The sequence below is a fragment of the Diabrotica undecimpunctata genome, chromosome 6 (assembly GCF_040954645.1).
Source record: "Diabrotica undecimpunctata isolate CICGRU chromosome 6, icDiaUnde3, whole genome shotgun sequence".
NCBI classification, from domain to species: Eukaryota; Metazoa; Arthropoda; class Insecta; order Coleoptera; family Chrysomelidae; genus Diabrotica; species Diabrotica undecimpunctata.
The window spans coordinates 77,172,145-77,189,319 of NC_092808.1; the positions used below are offsets into that span (position 1 = coordinate 77,172,145).

Genomic DNA, 17,175 nt, shown 5'->3' on the forward strand with positions numbered 1-17,175 from the left:
ACATTTTATCAAAGCAATTTGGCCGAAATCGTAATATTTTAACGTGTAGAATCTACTGTTTCTTTTTGTATAATTACTTAAGGACCACCCTGTATATATATATAGGTCCCGTCATTTCGGAAGGCATCTAATTTGCATATTATGAGGCATGTCGAAATTGTATAAGAACCGCCTTTGAAGTTCGCAATTGGTTACTGAAATTTTAACTAAACGACAGTGGCGCGCACTATTTAGTAGATACAGCTAAAACATATTATACTGAATAAAGGCGATTTTTTAGTTTTCTAATACTGAATAAAGGCGATTTTTTAATAATTTTGAACATATATCCAACATTTGAAAAATGATCAGTAAGATATTTGATGGGACAAAAACAATAATACCTTCGTAATACGTTTTACCTGAACAAACTATTTTTATTGTACAAAAGAATTATTAAGTTCTGAATATTGATAAGTTTACCAAAATGGATTTTTAAAATAGCAATTAATTGTCAAACGTATTTTCCAAAATACCAAATACCAATACAATACCAAAATATTAAAGAGTGAAGATAATTATATGCTAATGAACGGTCCCAATTACATGTACCTAGAACTTCTACCTGATTTAATTCTTTTCTTGGAAGCCTTTTAGTGATATAATAAAGTCATGTACATGAACATAAATATTCCTATCTTTGGGAAAGGCCTAATTTGAGGGACCTACCCGATTTAAGTCGTTTCTTGGAAATATATATTAGCGATATAATAAAAACTACCGTCAATATTGCTGTCATTCTAAAATATATGCACATCTAAATTTGTAAATGAAAATTTTAAAGATATAAAATTAACTCTATATACAAATACATACCATTTAAAAATTCATATACCTAATGTGTATAAGTTTCAAAGAAGAACAACAAAATCTGATTTAAATTTCTTCTTCCGAAGAACACTCGATGTCACTATCGTCACTTCCTAAGTTTATTATAATGGGATTAATATCTTCTTGACTGTCTATTTGGACTTCGAATGTTAAATATCTGTCTTCTATTTTAATTGCATGATGACATCGTTTTCTCCACTCATCTGGGGTTATTTCGGAAACTCGTTTTTCCAACAGGTGTCTCACATCTTCCAATTTAAAAGTTATGTTAGTTTGTGCGATATTATTTTTAATCGCAGCCCATATTAGCTCTATCGGATTTAAATCCGGATGGTATGGGGGTAACCGTAAAGGAGTGTGACCATATTCACGTAAAAGTTCATCGAATTCATACCTTTTGAAACGATTTTTATGGTACTTAATCAACGCATACAATTCAGGTTTAAAACTTTGAGGATTAAATGTTATATTGTTTTTAATCAGCCAATCAATCATATCTTTTTTTTGGAATTACTACTAGGCGCAGGATTCACTTGCACCGAATGGTATGAGGCATTATCGCAAACAACTACTGAGTTAGGGGGTAAATTTGGAATTAGTTTTTCCTTTAGCCATTTGCGGTAATTCGTGGCATTCATTTCTAAGTGGTAGTTACCAGATTTACTACCAGACTTAAATAATAAAAGCGCGTTTGGAATAAATCCCATTTCACATGCACTATTATTAAACGTTGACCCTTCGAAATGTTCATCAGTAAGCCTTTACTAGAATTATCATTCCAAGTTTTCGACAAAGTATGTCCATTGTGTACATATATCTCATCGAGGTAAACAATGGGTCTGTTTTCGTTTCTATAATGTTTGACTGTAACATGGGCAATAAATTCTTTCCTAACGTTTTCGATGACTTCAGGTGTTATTTGTGCAATTTCCGTTCTAATGCGCTTTTTCAACTCTTCTACTTTATTCTGTCGATTCTGATACACTCTGCTCTTTAAATATCCCCTCAAAAAGTCTGACGAAGTTAAATCTGGAGACCTTGGTGGTCATTCGATGGGCCTCTTTATAACTATCCACCTACATGGGAAAACGTTATTAATGTAATTTCGTACCTCAACGATCTAGTGTTGGGGGGGAGCCCCATCATGTTGGTACCACAAATCATTCCTATTTGGAAATAGCTGATTCAGCTGTGGCAACAAATAATCCTAAAGCAATTCTAGATAACGAGAAGCAGTTAAGTTTTCCTCAAAAAATATGGCCCTACAATTTGATTGTTTATAATGCCGACCCAGGTCGAGGAGTAAGACAAGGAGACAATATTTCACCAAAATTGTTCACGGCAGCTCTAGAGTCAATATTTAAGAACACCCAATGGCAAGATATGGGCATCAATATAGATGGAGAAAGATTAAATCATCTGAGGTTTGCAGATGATGTCGTATTAATCGCAGATAACTTACAGGATACGGTTTCTATGCTACATTCGCTTAAAAGTCTGTCTGAAAGAGCAGGATTAAAGATAAACTTTGAGAAAACTAAACTTATGACAAATCTCGTAATGAGTGAAAATATAACTATCGACAATAATACCATACAACAAACAGACACTTACAAATATCTGGGACACGAGATCAAAATAAACAGAGACAATCAAACAAATGAAATACAGAGGCGAATAGGCCTGACATGGGCAGCATTTGGCAAACTAAGCCATATTCTAAAAAGTTCAATTCCCATGTGTCTCAAGCGAAAAGTTTATAACCAATGTGTTTTGCCTGTACAAACTTATGGAGCAGAGACTTTAACACTCACGCAGAAATCTGCGAATAAACTAAGAGTTACTCTACAACGTGCAATGCTGAATGTGAGCCTCCGAGACCACATAACAAACCGACAAATCAGGCAAAGATCAGGAGTTCAAGACGTCATCGAAAGAACGACGAGACTTAAGTGGAACTGGGCAGGACACTTAGCCAGAACACAAGATGGACGATGGACAAGACGAATTATGGAATGGAGGCCCAGAAATTATAAAAGAAGCCGAGGACGACCACCGACTAGATGGACCGACGACATAAAAAGAGTAGCGGGAAACTGGCTACAAGCGGCCCAGTGTAGAGAACACTGGAAAGAACTGAGGGAGGCCTATGTCCAGCAGTGGACGGGATTGGCTGATTGATGATGATAAATGCCGACCCAAATATTTACCTTCTCGGGATATTGTGTCCTATACTCTTCCATCCAATGTGGATTTTCGCTTGCCCAGTATCGATATGTCTGGCGATTTACGTGACCGTTCAACATAAAAGACGCTTCATCAGAAAAAAGTACCTTTTGTGTGAAACCCTGATCTCTGTTACATTTTTCCATAACGGTTTTGCAGAATTCGATTCTTCTATCAAAATAATTTTCTAATAGCTCCTGGACCAGATGTACTTTGTATTAATGTCACTTCTCCTATTTTAGCACTCTTACAACAGTTGATTGATGGACATTATTATCTAGTGCGACCTGCCTAGAACTGATATGGGGATTTTCTTGAAACGCCAGTACAACGTCCAGTTTCTTGGCTTCGGATATTGATTTTCTACCACTTCTGGGAAGATCTTTAACACGGCCCGTTTCTCTAATTTTTTTTTTCAATTTTACTTACTGTTGATTGAGTAATTATTTCGCGATTGGGGTATTCAGCATCAAATAAATTACGAACTTCTGCTTGAGTCCTCACCCTATCTCCATAACCAATTATGATTAAAATCTGGATTCGTTCTGTTTCTGTTAGTTGCATTTTTGTAAATACTGTTATTAATGCTTAAGAGTAAAAAATTTGACGTGTATTATTTGACATACTCACAGATCATTGACAAATAAAGACGAGTCAATGACAATATTAATTTAAATATTTTTAAAAAATAACTTGGAATACTTACTACAATAATTAATTTCAGATTATAATGTAGCATTGTTTGTTATCACTATATTTATTTTTTTTTTCGGAACCAGCTAAAAACACTATTTTGTTTTATTCACAGTGGAGTTTCTTAGTATATTTTAGTTCAGTGAATGAATATTTATTGTAACTCCATGTTAAATAACAAAGTTCATAATTTTTGTCAACCCTGTAGAAATAAATATTCAAGTGATTACATCGTTGCAAAGACGATAAGGAGACCTTTCCAATGAGCTGTCGCGTGACCTCGGTTTGTATTTAAAAAAATCGTCGATTACGTCATTACGCCGACACTGATGACGTAATGTCCAAACATATATATCAGTTGATGGTCATTCAAAAATTAAAATTGAAGTGTTTTAAGAATTTTTCTAAAAGTCGTCTGTTTATGAAATAATGAATTTATTCCATACATTTGCATCATACTGTATGGAAAATGATGACGATCTACTACTAAATGAACTAGCTAGGGGAATAATGACAATTTGGCAAAATTATTTTACAGTAAAACGCAAAATATTGCGTGGAGCTTTAAGGCAAGAAGAAGGAAACAGAAGCTTTCGACAAATTTCTGCCACAAGTATTCCTTTTCTAGAGCAGCAAGAAGAGATTGATGAGACTGTGGATGATTTGGCTAAAAGGATATCCGATTTTAGAGGGACTGTCCAAGATAGCCTATACTCCAGGCTGATATCACGTCTAGCTCATGTCCCAGGCCGTGTTCATTTATTGTCGTGTTTGAATGAGGAGCAGCAATCTTATAAACGCTCAATTTCAGTTCGAATTCTTAGCCTAGAGGGTGAACTTGATTCACGAGTAAATCCAATTGCTACTTCAACTCCTATTTCTTCGGTCCAAGCAGCTAACTCATTTCTACACCCCAAACCTATTCAGGTATATAAATGGGGCATTTCGTTTTCTGGTGAAGGTCATTATGACCAAGTAATTTCTTTTTCGGATAGGGTGGAATGTCTTCGTGTATCGAGAGGGGTGAGTGAAGATGATCTTTTTGCAGCTTCTGCTGAATTGTTTACAGGCGCAGCTTTTACGTGGTTTAGAAACAATCGCAATAATTTTTCTAATTGGTCTGATTTGGCTCAGAAACTTAAGTCTGATTTTCTACCATATTCTTTGCAAGATGACCTTCTACACCAAATCAAAAATCGTAAACAGAAGCCAAATGAGTTTGTTACGATGTTTATCAATAACATTTTGGGTATGTGTAGTCGCCTTGAGACTCCTATAACAGATTCTGCAAAAATTAGGATTATTCTGAAATGTCTATTGCAATTTTATCATCAACAATTAGCTTTAGTAGACATTAACAGTATAGCAGACATAACCGAGAAGTGTAAACGTTTGGAGGAAACTTTATCTTGGTCTTCTCAACCTCCAACCACTTCCAAACACTCTTTTGACTCTTTCGGTCACCAAAATTCTTTTAGACACCGATCTTGGCAACCTAGGGGCCCTGAGCGTAATATTTCAGTTGTAACTTCTGTAGTGTGCTGGAATTGTCGTGAGTCTGGTCATACTTTTTATGATTGCGGCATCCCTCGTACCCGTATTTTCTGCCACGGTTGTGGTAAGGAAAATACCCTCAAACGAAATTGTTTTAAGTGTTCGGGAAACGAACGATCGGAGGTCCGTCCCCTGAGCGTTTCTCCGTCCACACCCCCATCAGGGAATCAAACCGTTACATCAAGCGAAGACACTGGTCCAACCACGTCAAGCCACCCAAACCCGTCTTCCAGTCGGAAAGGGAAAGGGGTTTTCCCCAAAAAACCAACACACACCACACCAAGTCATTCCAAGAAGTAACTTCTCAATATAATACATTTGATTTGCATAGATTATTTTTCCCAAATATCTCCCCAAATTTTAGTAATAAACATAATAGTAGCAGTGTAGTAGTTCCAGTATCTATACCAGAGTCTACCACAATTCAGGAGGATTCTTTTATTTCTGATTATTCTTGTTTGCCTATCGTATCCTCTGATTGTGTTAGTAGAGATAATAAGTTTAGTTTAGTACCATTTAAAATTTTTGACCAATCAGATAATGATTGTTTTGATTTGAATTCGTTATTAGTGAGAAAACATAATGATAATAGACTTTATCTTCCTATTAAGATTTTAGGACAATCTTGCTTAGCTCTTTTAGATAGTGGCTCGAACATTTCTGTGATAGGTTCACATTCATTAGCTTTACTGAAAAATGCTGAGGTTTCCATTATGCCCATTTCTTCTCTGCAAGTGTCTACTGCAGATGGTACAGTTCAGTCTATTACAGGCAAATTTGAAACAGAAATCACAGTAGCAGATTTATGTAAGCAAATTACATTCTATATCATTCCTTTAGTTCAGAATTCCATAATTTTAGGTACGGATTTCTTAAATGTTTTTAATAGCACACTAAATTGCTCAAATTTTTCCTTTTCTATTTCTCAATTTAATCTGTCCTTACTTAGTGCTATTCAGGATTTTACTAGTTTATCTAGTTCCGAACAAAGGAAATTAGAGAATATGATCTCTAAATTTATAACTCTTTCGTCGAAAGACAAGTTAGGTCGTACATCCTTAATATCTCACACTACCGAGGTGGGAGATACCACACCTTTTCGACAATACCAGTATCCTATTCCTCAGGCTTGGCAAGTTGACTTGGAAAAGGAAATTGATTCCGTGTTAGAGTTGAAGATCATTGAACCTTCCACGTCTTCTTACTGTAGTCCACTATGGTTAACGAAAAAAAAAAAGATGGATCTTTTAGGGTCTGCTTCGATGGTCGAAAGTTGAATACTATTACTTCAAATCGGGATGCTTATCCTATTCCCCGAATAGACGTCATTCTAAGTAAACTCCAGAATGCTAGGTATATTTCTTCTATCGACCTATCCTAAAGCTTTTTTACAAATTCCTTTAAGTGAGGAAAGTAAAAAGTATACAGCTTTTGCAGTTAGTGGGAAAGAATTATTTCAGTTTGTCACTATGCCTTTTGGTCTTGTTTCAGCTCCTCAGACAATATGTCGTCTGATGGGCTTAGTCATTGGACCTCAGTTAGAGCCCTATGTTTTTTATTATTTGGATGACATTTTGGTTGTCACTCCTGATTTTTCTCTTCATATGGAAATTTTGGAAAAGTTGTTTTTACGTCTCAAAGAGGCTAATTTAACTATTAATTTAGATAAATGTCAGTTTTGTCGTCCTAGTCTTAAATTTTTAGGATATGTAGTCGATAGTAAAGGTTTAAGGACTGATCCTGATAAAGTTACTGCTATCAAGGATTTTCCTATACCTAAGACTACTACCCAAGTCCGTAGGATATTAGGCATGTGTGGATATTATCGTCGGTTTGTGCGGTCTTATTCTACTTTGTTGTCCCCACTTACAGATCTCCTTAAAAATAGGAAAAAAAGGCCAAACTATTACATGGACTTCAGAAGCCGATGATGCTTTCCGGCGTATAAAAGAAGCTCTTATTAGTGCACCTGTCATGACATCTCCGAATTTTAAAGAGCATTTCTATCTCATGACAGATTGTTCCAACACTGCTTCAGGTGGTGTACTATTTCAAATGAAGGATGGTTCGGAACACCCGATAGCTTATACCAGCAAAAAGCTTAATAAAGCACAGAAAAATTATTTCACCACAGAGAGAGAACTTCTTGCAATTATCCATGGTCTTGATGCATTTCGGTACTATCTTGAGGGTCGTAAGTTTACTATCATCACAGATCATAGTTCTTTATTATGGTTACATTCCATGAAAAATCCGTTACAACGTTTGTCCCGTTGGATTTGTAGACTTTCTGTCTTTGATTATAATATTGTTCATCGCAAAGCCAATGGTGTTGTGGTTGCAGATGCGTTGTCACGTACATTCGATATCAATCTTTTAGATCTGTCCACTTTATCTCCAGATAATTGGTATCGAAAGATGATTCATAATGTCACCCAAGAACCTACTAGATATCCTGATTTCAAGGTAGAGAATAATATCCTTTATAAACATGCAATCAGTCCAGTTGAATTTTTATCGAATATGTCTGATTGGAAAATAGTAGTCCCAACAGCAAATAGGGATGAAGTCTTGAGAACTTTTCATGATGATGTGACATCAGGTCACTTTGGTTTTTATAAAACATTTAGTAAAATAGCTGAGTTATATTACTGGCCTAGTCTGTGCAACTCAGTTAAGAAATACATCTCTAGATGTAGAGTTTGTGCAACATGCAAGCCGAGTAACCTACCTCAAGCTGGATTAATGGGTTCGTTTAGGAACATTAATTTTCCTTGGCAAATGATCTCTTTAGACCTTATTGGACCGTATCCACGTAGTTATTTAGGTAATACATATTGCTTGGTAGTTGTAGATTACTTCACCAAATTTCCTTTAGTTTGTCCTCTTCGAAAGGCTACAAGTCCAGCCATTTTGAAATTCTTAGAGGAACAAGTTTTCTTGCTTTTTGGTACCCCGCAAATAGTTTCGTGTGACAATGGTCCACAATTCATTTCTAATGCCTTTAAAGAACTTTTGAATAAATATAAGGTCCAAAAGATATTCTATAATGCAGCTTATCATCCGCAAGCTAACCACACTGAACGTGTAAATCGTAGCATTGTTACTGCTCTTCGATCTTACACTTACACTGATCATAGAGCTTGGGATCAGTACATTCATTCAGTTGCTCAAGCCATTCGAACTTCTGTTCATGAAATCACTCAGTGCTCTCCAGCTTATGTTAATTTTGGTAGGCATGTTCCATTGTCAGGTGATTATTTCGGTTTAATTTCTAAAAATTCAACAACTCTTCCTCAAATTTCTGAGAAAACTCACCGTATGGAAGATCTCCAAAACTTACCTCCAATATTCGCTGACATTAGGAAGAAGTTGAAAGCTTCTTACCATAGACATCAGCATCAATATAATTTGAGGAAACGAGATTTGCGAATTTTTGTGGGCGATCGAGTTTTGAAACGGAATTTTGTAAAATCAAATAAAGGTGATGCCATTTCTGCTAAGTTTTGTCAGAAATATGTTCCCTGTACTGTCGTTAGAGTAATATCTCCTTTAATATATGAAATAAAAGACAATTCGACAAATAGACGAATTGGTCAATTTCATATAAAGGATTTACTCCCTTATAATACAACAGATGAGGCAACATCTTCATCTTCAGAGGAAGAGTAACTTAATGTCTATTAGGCTAACCTATTCCTTTGATTGTTATTGTTTTGGCTCGGTTTGGTTACGATTTAGTATTTTCTTAGATTTTTGTTATTAATCACCAGATTTGGTATACCTACAGCTTATACTTTGATTAGTATCTGTTTATAATAAGTTAAAATTATTAAGGCCATTAGAGTGTTTACTTATATTAGATATTGCACTGGTATGGAACTAAATATTGTAATGCTACTATACTGTGCTATATGTTTATGTGTTGTATAACCTATGTTCTCATTTTGCTTACTTGTTTTGCCAGGTTGGAAAGAAGAATGTTGTAATTTTTTTATGGATTTGATTCCGTTTATTGGTCATGATCAAGTTATATAGAAACATGTATCTGGATTTGCTATGTGGGATGGTTTTTTTTATCAGTTATTAGGAATTTATATAGATAATCAGTATGCATAATTTTAGTACACTCCTATATTATATAGACTATTCTGCCTATGTATATGTGACTGAATATGTGGGTTTGAAGTTTTAGTTCAATTAGAGGCCTCAGTTGTTCAATGAATTTCGGAATTCGCCATTTTCATGACAAGTTGTACAGTTATCTAGGCAGTAGAACGTCTTCCATAGATAGTAAATTATCGTTAATGTTAATTAGGATTTGAACATTTAGCTTTAATCCTTAATATTTTCAGACTTTGGTCTAATAACAGAATTGTTCCTTAGCTGATTTATTATTCTTACTTATATAGTTTATTCAAGTCATGGATTGCTCCCTTTACAGCTAGCATGTTTAGATTACAGTTATGGATAGTATTTCATATTTTGGCAACAAATGACCATTTATAGTTATTTTCACTTCTTTCTCTTTAGGCACTTATCTATATTTTGGTATATTAAACTAGGAATTATCCTGTTCTCTTTTATTAATATCAGAACGAATTATAAATCTGCAGTTTCTTCAGAAATTGGTCTACTCGTTCTTGATGTTCTGTTTTGTTATTACTTCTACCTTAACTCTTACTATTTTGCTATGGTTGTTAGAGTTACTGGACACTAAACTCCTTTTAGTGCTCTTATGTTAGATATTCTTATAAATTTGTTGTAGCTACCTGCTATAGTTATCGAGTATCAGCATAAGTTAATTTTGTTGTAAGAAGTTACCACAGCAGTTCACATGCTTTGGTACTCTACCTTTTTGATTCAAGTTGTTCAGCTTTGCATTTGCTAGGATGATTAAGCTTATAACACCTCCTAGTTTTTATTTTTGGTCTTTATTTTGGATCCCAAATGTACTGATGGCAGATCATCAGGATGGAATCGATTTTATGGCTGTCCTTTTGTTTAAACCGTTAGTCCCACATTTTGATCCAACAATTTATTTGATGGATTTTAAGGTTAGGCACATATTACCGGATGTGGGTATATGTGGACCTACCATATTTGGTTTAGTTGGTTATAGTGTGAATTAGGTCATTATTTGCCTGATTGATTATCTTTGGATATGCTACTTTATAAATCTGTTGTCCACTGTATGGTCAATTTTGAATTTACCATCCAATTCGACACTTATATTGTTTTATATACGTTTGGTATTTTTATTGTTACTTATTATTGTGTATCGGTCCACCCATTTGCATGATTAATTATTCCTTCGATATGCTCTTCTATAAATCTGTTGTCCATTGATGAGTCAATTTTGGAACCAGGGTCCGATTTCACATTATTTTGGATTATTTGCATTGAGTATTTGTAGTACTAGTCTATACTATGCTATAGAGCTTTACTCTACTTTAATTTTACTCTAGATAGTATGTGACTTTGTACTTAGTTACATGTGGGTATCTTTAGATGAAACCATATCTTTATTTCTACATCACTCATAATTTGTGGTTAATGATAATCGTGTGAATCGATGTAGATTGTTTTGGAAGTATTTTAGTGAGTTAATATAGTTTATAGCTGTATTTGGCAAACTGGTGCCATGGCTATAATTTTTTATATATAAGTTTTTTTTTTCTTGATTGCACCACAAATGGTTGAAGTATTGGTTAACCTACAGCTAAACAATCAGTCAAGTAAAAGAAAAAAAAATTTTTTTCACTTAAAATTTTTTTCTCCAAGTAAGAGGGGGTGTAACGAGTCCGTTACTTAAATAATCGTTTACCTTTTTTTTGTGACTGGAATCTTTTATTTAATTCTAAATTAAATTCATATTGAAATATTCTTAAACTAAATATTTAAATAACTCCCAGTAAATCTTATTTTCTAAGGTTGGCATTAAACCGCGCCACCAGTGGTAAGATTCTGAAAGTACATCCATTCGACGACTTGTAGAACCTTAACAGGGTTACTTGTCAACTGGATGTGATCGAAGAAAGATCGTTTCGATCAGAATACTAGCGGCTGGGAAGTGCCATTTTTCCCGAATTGAGTTTAAGTTTATTTTATTGTCAAGAGCTGTTCGTTTTAGAAGAAATCATTTGAGTTATTTTGTTGTTTGTACGAGGATACTTTCAGTTGCGTCACCCTAGCCGCCTACTCCCAGAATCCAGTTGCAAGTCAGGGGAAGAAATCTTTTTAGTTTTTTTGGGTTGTACTTACTAAGGACAAGGGGAAGAAGTTTTAAGTTCACTGGTTTTTATTGGAAATTTAAGAAGAATTTTAAGTTGACTTATTTGTCTAAGAGTACCTGATACAGAGAATCCAGGTTTGGTGTACCTTTTACCACCTGAGTCTAGTTCTCCACCGGATCATCTTCAAGAGCAACCTACAGAAACCGGCAGGAAGAACTTACTTTTATTTTTGTTTCTCATTCAATTATTTTAAATAACTTTTGCTACGTCATCTTCAAGGTTTTAACTTTTGGTTCCACTTTTAATTTAAATATATATCCTTAATAATAAATACCTTCAATTTTCTTAAAACATTAATCATTGTAACTTAATTTAATTATTTATTGTCTACCAAGGTATGAGGTTATAACTCTCCCTTGAATTTCTCTTTGTTAGGTTATCGTGTGCACACATATTCAGAGAGTTTTTACTTGAAAACCTAAACAATTCTTAAACGAAAACTAAACTATTAGTGAGTAGTATATAATTATATTTATTATTTATACATTATTATTGGGTATAACTTTTGTCACGATTTGAAATTAAGGGGTATATCAGGGGTAAATTGTTTTATAATTATATTCAGGGATTTTACTGTAAATATAGCTAAGTTAACTGTACATAAGAGGTGGTGGGTAGTATATAAACATTTAAAATAGTCTGTACCTAAGTTTGGTAATTATTAAAGTTGTGGTTAAAATTTAATATTTCAATTAGTACCTATCTTTCATATTTCAGCAATACAAGATATCTCGGAAGAAAACATTTAACTTCCTGGCGCCCAAGCATTCATTAGAGCAACTTTTATCTTTCATCTGTTTATTTCTTGGTGGTTTTCTTGTCATTAGTTCTTATATCTTACGGTCTCTGTAGGGCATGCAAATTGGCCGAATCCTTCTTTGAGTGTCAAGTGGTCATTCTCCTGCATAGTCGCTAGCCAACACTTAATTCTGCTATATTTTAAAATTCATATTTACCCTTTATTTATTTCTTTTACATAATTTATTTCTATCTAATCCCTTCCATCTTCCGTTATTCCACATATTAGTTCGTTGGTGTATCAAGGTACATTTTAGAGTTCACCCTTTTGCTACACTGGGTAGAGTCACCCAGACTCCTTAGCACATTTTTGTTACACAGTTGCTGTTGTAAGCTTTACTATTGCAGGCGATAATTTAAGATGGCCTCGTACAACTTCTGGACGTGATCTGTATCTACCAAAAACGACCTACATATATTATGATACAACCCTCGATGTACAAGCTATGAATTCCACCGGAGGACGTAATGTTAACAGTTACTGCGGGGGCTGTATTTCTCGAAGTTGGCAGTTACCCCTTGGTGTCGACCCGTTCTAGTTTTCCGACTGTTATATCATTTTCTTGCAATTACGGCGAATGTGATCTACGTCACCATAATTCCAACATCTGGACTCGCGTCTCTTCGGCTGTAACAAAAACATGTCTGGACTGCGAGTCCGTTCTCCAGTATTCTGTATCTACCAACTCTCTTATTTCTTGTGACCATCACTCAGGATCTTGGTGTTGTACACTTTACTTATACCCTATGGCTGGCCTCTTTTGCTGCATTATGGATACAATATTTTATTTGACAGTATAGTTCTTTCACTATCTTGTTTTCTCTGCTAATATTTTGTAGTTTTGAATGCAATCTAAGTTTGTACAAAAATTGGGTAGATTCATTCTTTAGACTTTCCAAATTATATTTGATACCCTCGTATTTCCGGGCATTGTTTGTTCATATTGATGGTCGCTGCTATTTTTCCGGTATTTAACAAATACATTTACCATGGTTAAGTGGTAATCCTATCTAACTCTCAAACTCTTTGTTCCTTAGCTTTATTTTATACTGCATATCAATACATACTACTTAGACATTGCACATTTCTACCATGTACTTCGGCACCATAACCTATTCATCTTAACCTATATTTCTAATCATCTGTTATTCTGATTTACTCAATGACACAGAACATCCCCAACAGAATTAGGGGAATTATTACACTTTACACCCTCTCTTAATATTTTCCTTAATTACTTATGTGCAAAAGGAAATCGTATTATTCATTTATAAGTGAACAAGCAAATAAATATACAGTCCAAAATTAGGAGCAAACTATTCAACTTTAAAACAAACATAAAATTATTCTAATCTGAATCACTACTAATTTAAACTGCCCTCTTTGAACTAATACAATACCAAATTATGTCTATTATTGCAAAACTGTACTTTATCAAGACCCTTTGTTAACATAACTGCCAACTGCAATTTTGTATTTACACAACAAAGTTCCATGATATTTAAATTTAAAGTATTACAAACACAATTATATTTAAGGTCTATAATATGTTTAATTCTTTTATACAAAGTGAAATTTTGAACATTTATTTGCATATCACCGTCCGTCCGTCCGACGGACTCGTTACACGGCATCGTGTTACGAACTACTTTTCGTACCATTTCTTCCAGACGTTCATCGTTTGGTTCGTCGCCTTCTTCAATATTTCTTACTCGATGTATTCGGTAATACCTTATCAACTAAACTCACTCAATCATCGTTACTTATACACATATATATATATATATATATATATATATATATATATATATATATATATATATATATATATATATATATATTATACGTATTACCGAACTGTAAACTTATAAATAAATATATTTATATAAATTCTAACCGCTCGTTTTATTTAATCTCGCTAGAGTTGATGTTACGGTGTGAGATTTAGAAATAAATTCAGCAGTGATTGCTAAATAAAAAAAAGACTTTTGAAAAGTATTGTTCGTCAGGAACAGCCGCGTAGTTCGGTAGTGATCTTTGTAAAAAAAAAGAACATTTAAAAAATACGTGTGTGCCTAACCAAAGATGCTGCTAGTACAACTTTCAGTAAAGCAGTTGCGTGAGCAACTAGAAGAACGCGATAAAGACTGCAGCGGGTCCAAGAAGAACCTCCAAGAACGACTGAAGAATGTTCTTAACAAGACCGGAGATGACCCAGAGACATTCCATTTTCAGTTAGCGGAAGAAGCAGTTTTAATTAAGATCAAAGAGAGTTCTAGAAAAAATGATAAGAAATTTGAAAATGTCTCGTAAATGATTGAAGAAACTTCTAAAAAAAATGATGAAAGATTCGACGAAATTTCACATATTATTAAAGTAGCTAGACAAAACTACGAGAATCTCGAAAAGGTTGCTAGAAGATTCGACGAAGTATGTACTCAGAAGATCGAATTCTAAGGGTCAAGAAAAATATTACCAGACTTTGTTTACTCGACTAGACAAACTTTACGGAGATGCCCATCCACAACAAGTCTACAGGGCGCAACTAAAAAGTAGAATTCAACGAGCAAGAGAAAATTTGCAAGAGTTTAAAGCAGATGTTGCTCGTATAGTGCAGTTGGCTTATCCAGAAGTACCAGACAACATTTTGGAAGAAATTTCTGTAGATTTTGGAAGAAGACCGAAAGTTCTAGATGAAGCGCTCGCTCTTGCCTTGGAACATGAAACAGCTAGTCAAACGTCACGGAGCCATCGAGTAAGAACCATTGAAGAAGGCGACGAACCAAACGATGAACGTCTGGAAGAAATGGTACGAAAAGTAGTTCGTAACACGATGCCGTGTAACGAGTCCGTCGGACGGACGGACGGTGATATGCAAATAAATGTTCAAAATTTCACTTTGTATAAAAGAATTAAACATATTATAGACCTTAAATATAATTGTGTTTGTAATACTTTAAATTTAAATATCATGGAACTTTGTTGTGTAAATACAAAATTGCAGTTGTCAGTTATGTTAACAAAGGGTCTTGATAAAGTACAGTTTTGCAATAATAGACATAATTTGGTATTGTATTAGTTAAAAGAGGGCAGTTTAAATTAGTAGTGATTCAGATTAGAATAATTTTATGTTTGTTTTAAAGTTGAATAGTTTGCTCCTAATTTTGGACTGTATATTTATTTGCTTGTTCACTTATAAATGAATAATACGATTTCCTTTTGCACATAAGTAATTAAGGAAAATATTAAGAGAGGGTGTAAAGTGTAATAATTCCCCTAATTCTGTTGGGGATGTTCTGTGTCATTGAGTAAATCAGAATAACAGATGATTAGAAATATAGGTTAAGATGAATAGGTTATGGTGCCGAAGTACATGGTAGAAATGTGCAATGTCTAAGTAGTATGTATTGATATGCAGTATATAATAAAGCTAAGGAACAAAGAGTTTGAGAGTTAGATAGGATTACCACTTAACCATGGTAAATGTATTTGTTAAATACCGGAAAAATAGCAGCGACCATCAATATGAACAAACAATGCCCGGAAATACGAGGGTATCAAATATAATTTGGAAAGTCTAAAGAATGAATCTACCCAATTTTTGTACAAACTCAGATTGCATTCAAAACTACAAAATATTAGCAGAGAAAACAAGATAGTGAAAGAACTATACTGTCAAATAAAATATTGTATCCATAATGCAGCAAAAGAGGCCAGCCATAGGGTATAAGTAAAGTGTACAACACCAAGATCCTGAGTGATGGTCACAAGAAATAAGAGAGTTGGTAGATACAGAATACTGGAGAACGGACTCGCAGTCCAGACATGTTTTTGTTACAGCCGAAGAGACGCGAGCCCAGATGTTGGAATTATGGTGACGTAGATCACATTCGCCGTAATTGCAAGAAAATGATATAACAGTCGGAAAACTAGAACGGGTCGACACCAAGGGGCAACTGCCAACTTCGAGAAATACAGCCCCCGCAGTAACTGTTAACATTACGTCCTCCGGTGGAATTCATAGCTTGTACATCGAGGGTTGTATCATAATATATGTAGGTCGTTTTTGGTAGATACAGATCACGTCCAGAAGTTGTACGAGGCCATCTTAAATTATCGCCTGCAATAGTAAAGCTTACAACAGCAACTGTGTAACAAAAATGTGCTAAGGAGTCTGAGTGACTCTACCCAGTGTAGCAAAAGGGTGAACTCTAAAATGTACCTTGATACACCAACGAACTAATATGTGGAATAACGGAAGATGGAAGGGATTAGATAGAAATAAATTATGTAAAAGAAATAAATAAAGGGTAAATATGAATTTTAAAATATAGCAGAATTAAGTGTTGGCTAGCGACTATGCAGGAGAATGACCACTTGACACTCAAAGAAGGATTCGGCCAATTTGCATGCCCTACAGAGACCGTAAGATATAAGAACTAATGACAAGAAAACCACCAAGAAATAAACAGATGAAAGATAAAAGTTGCTCTAATGAATGCTTGGGCGCCAGGAAGTTAAATGTTTTCTTCCGAGATATCTTGTATTGCTGAAATATGAAAGATAGGTACTAATTGAAATATTAAATTTTAACCACAACTTTAATAATTACCAAACTTAGGTACAGACTATTTTAAATGTTTATATACTACCCACCACCTCTTATGTACAGTTAACTTAGCTATATTTACAGTAAAATCCCTGAATATAATTATAAAACAATTTACCCCTGATATA

General features: G+C 34.4%; 1 protein-coding gene across 1 annotated transcript; it reads right to left on the reverse strand.

The window, feature by feature from the left end:
* Positions 1-915: 915 nt before the first annotated feature.
* On the reverse strand, positions 916-1,365 carry LOC140444475 (uncharacterized). Its single transcript, XM_072536234.1, has one exon. It carries the CDS (start codon positions 1,363-1,365, stop codon positions 916-918), a length of 450 nt encoding a protein of 149 aa, XP_072392335.1.
* Positions 1,366-17,175: the final 15,810 nt, after the last annotated feature.

Excerpts from the sequence above, each read along its gene's own strand:
- LOC140444475 (XM_072536234.1), bottom strand. The coding sequence starts at position 1,365 with ATGATTGATTGGCTGATTAAAAACAATATAACATTTAATCCTCAAAGT.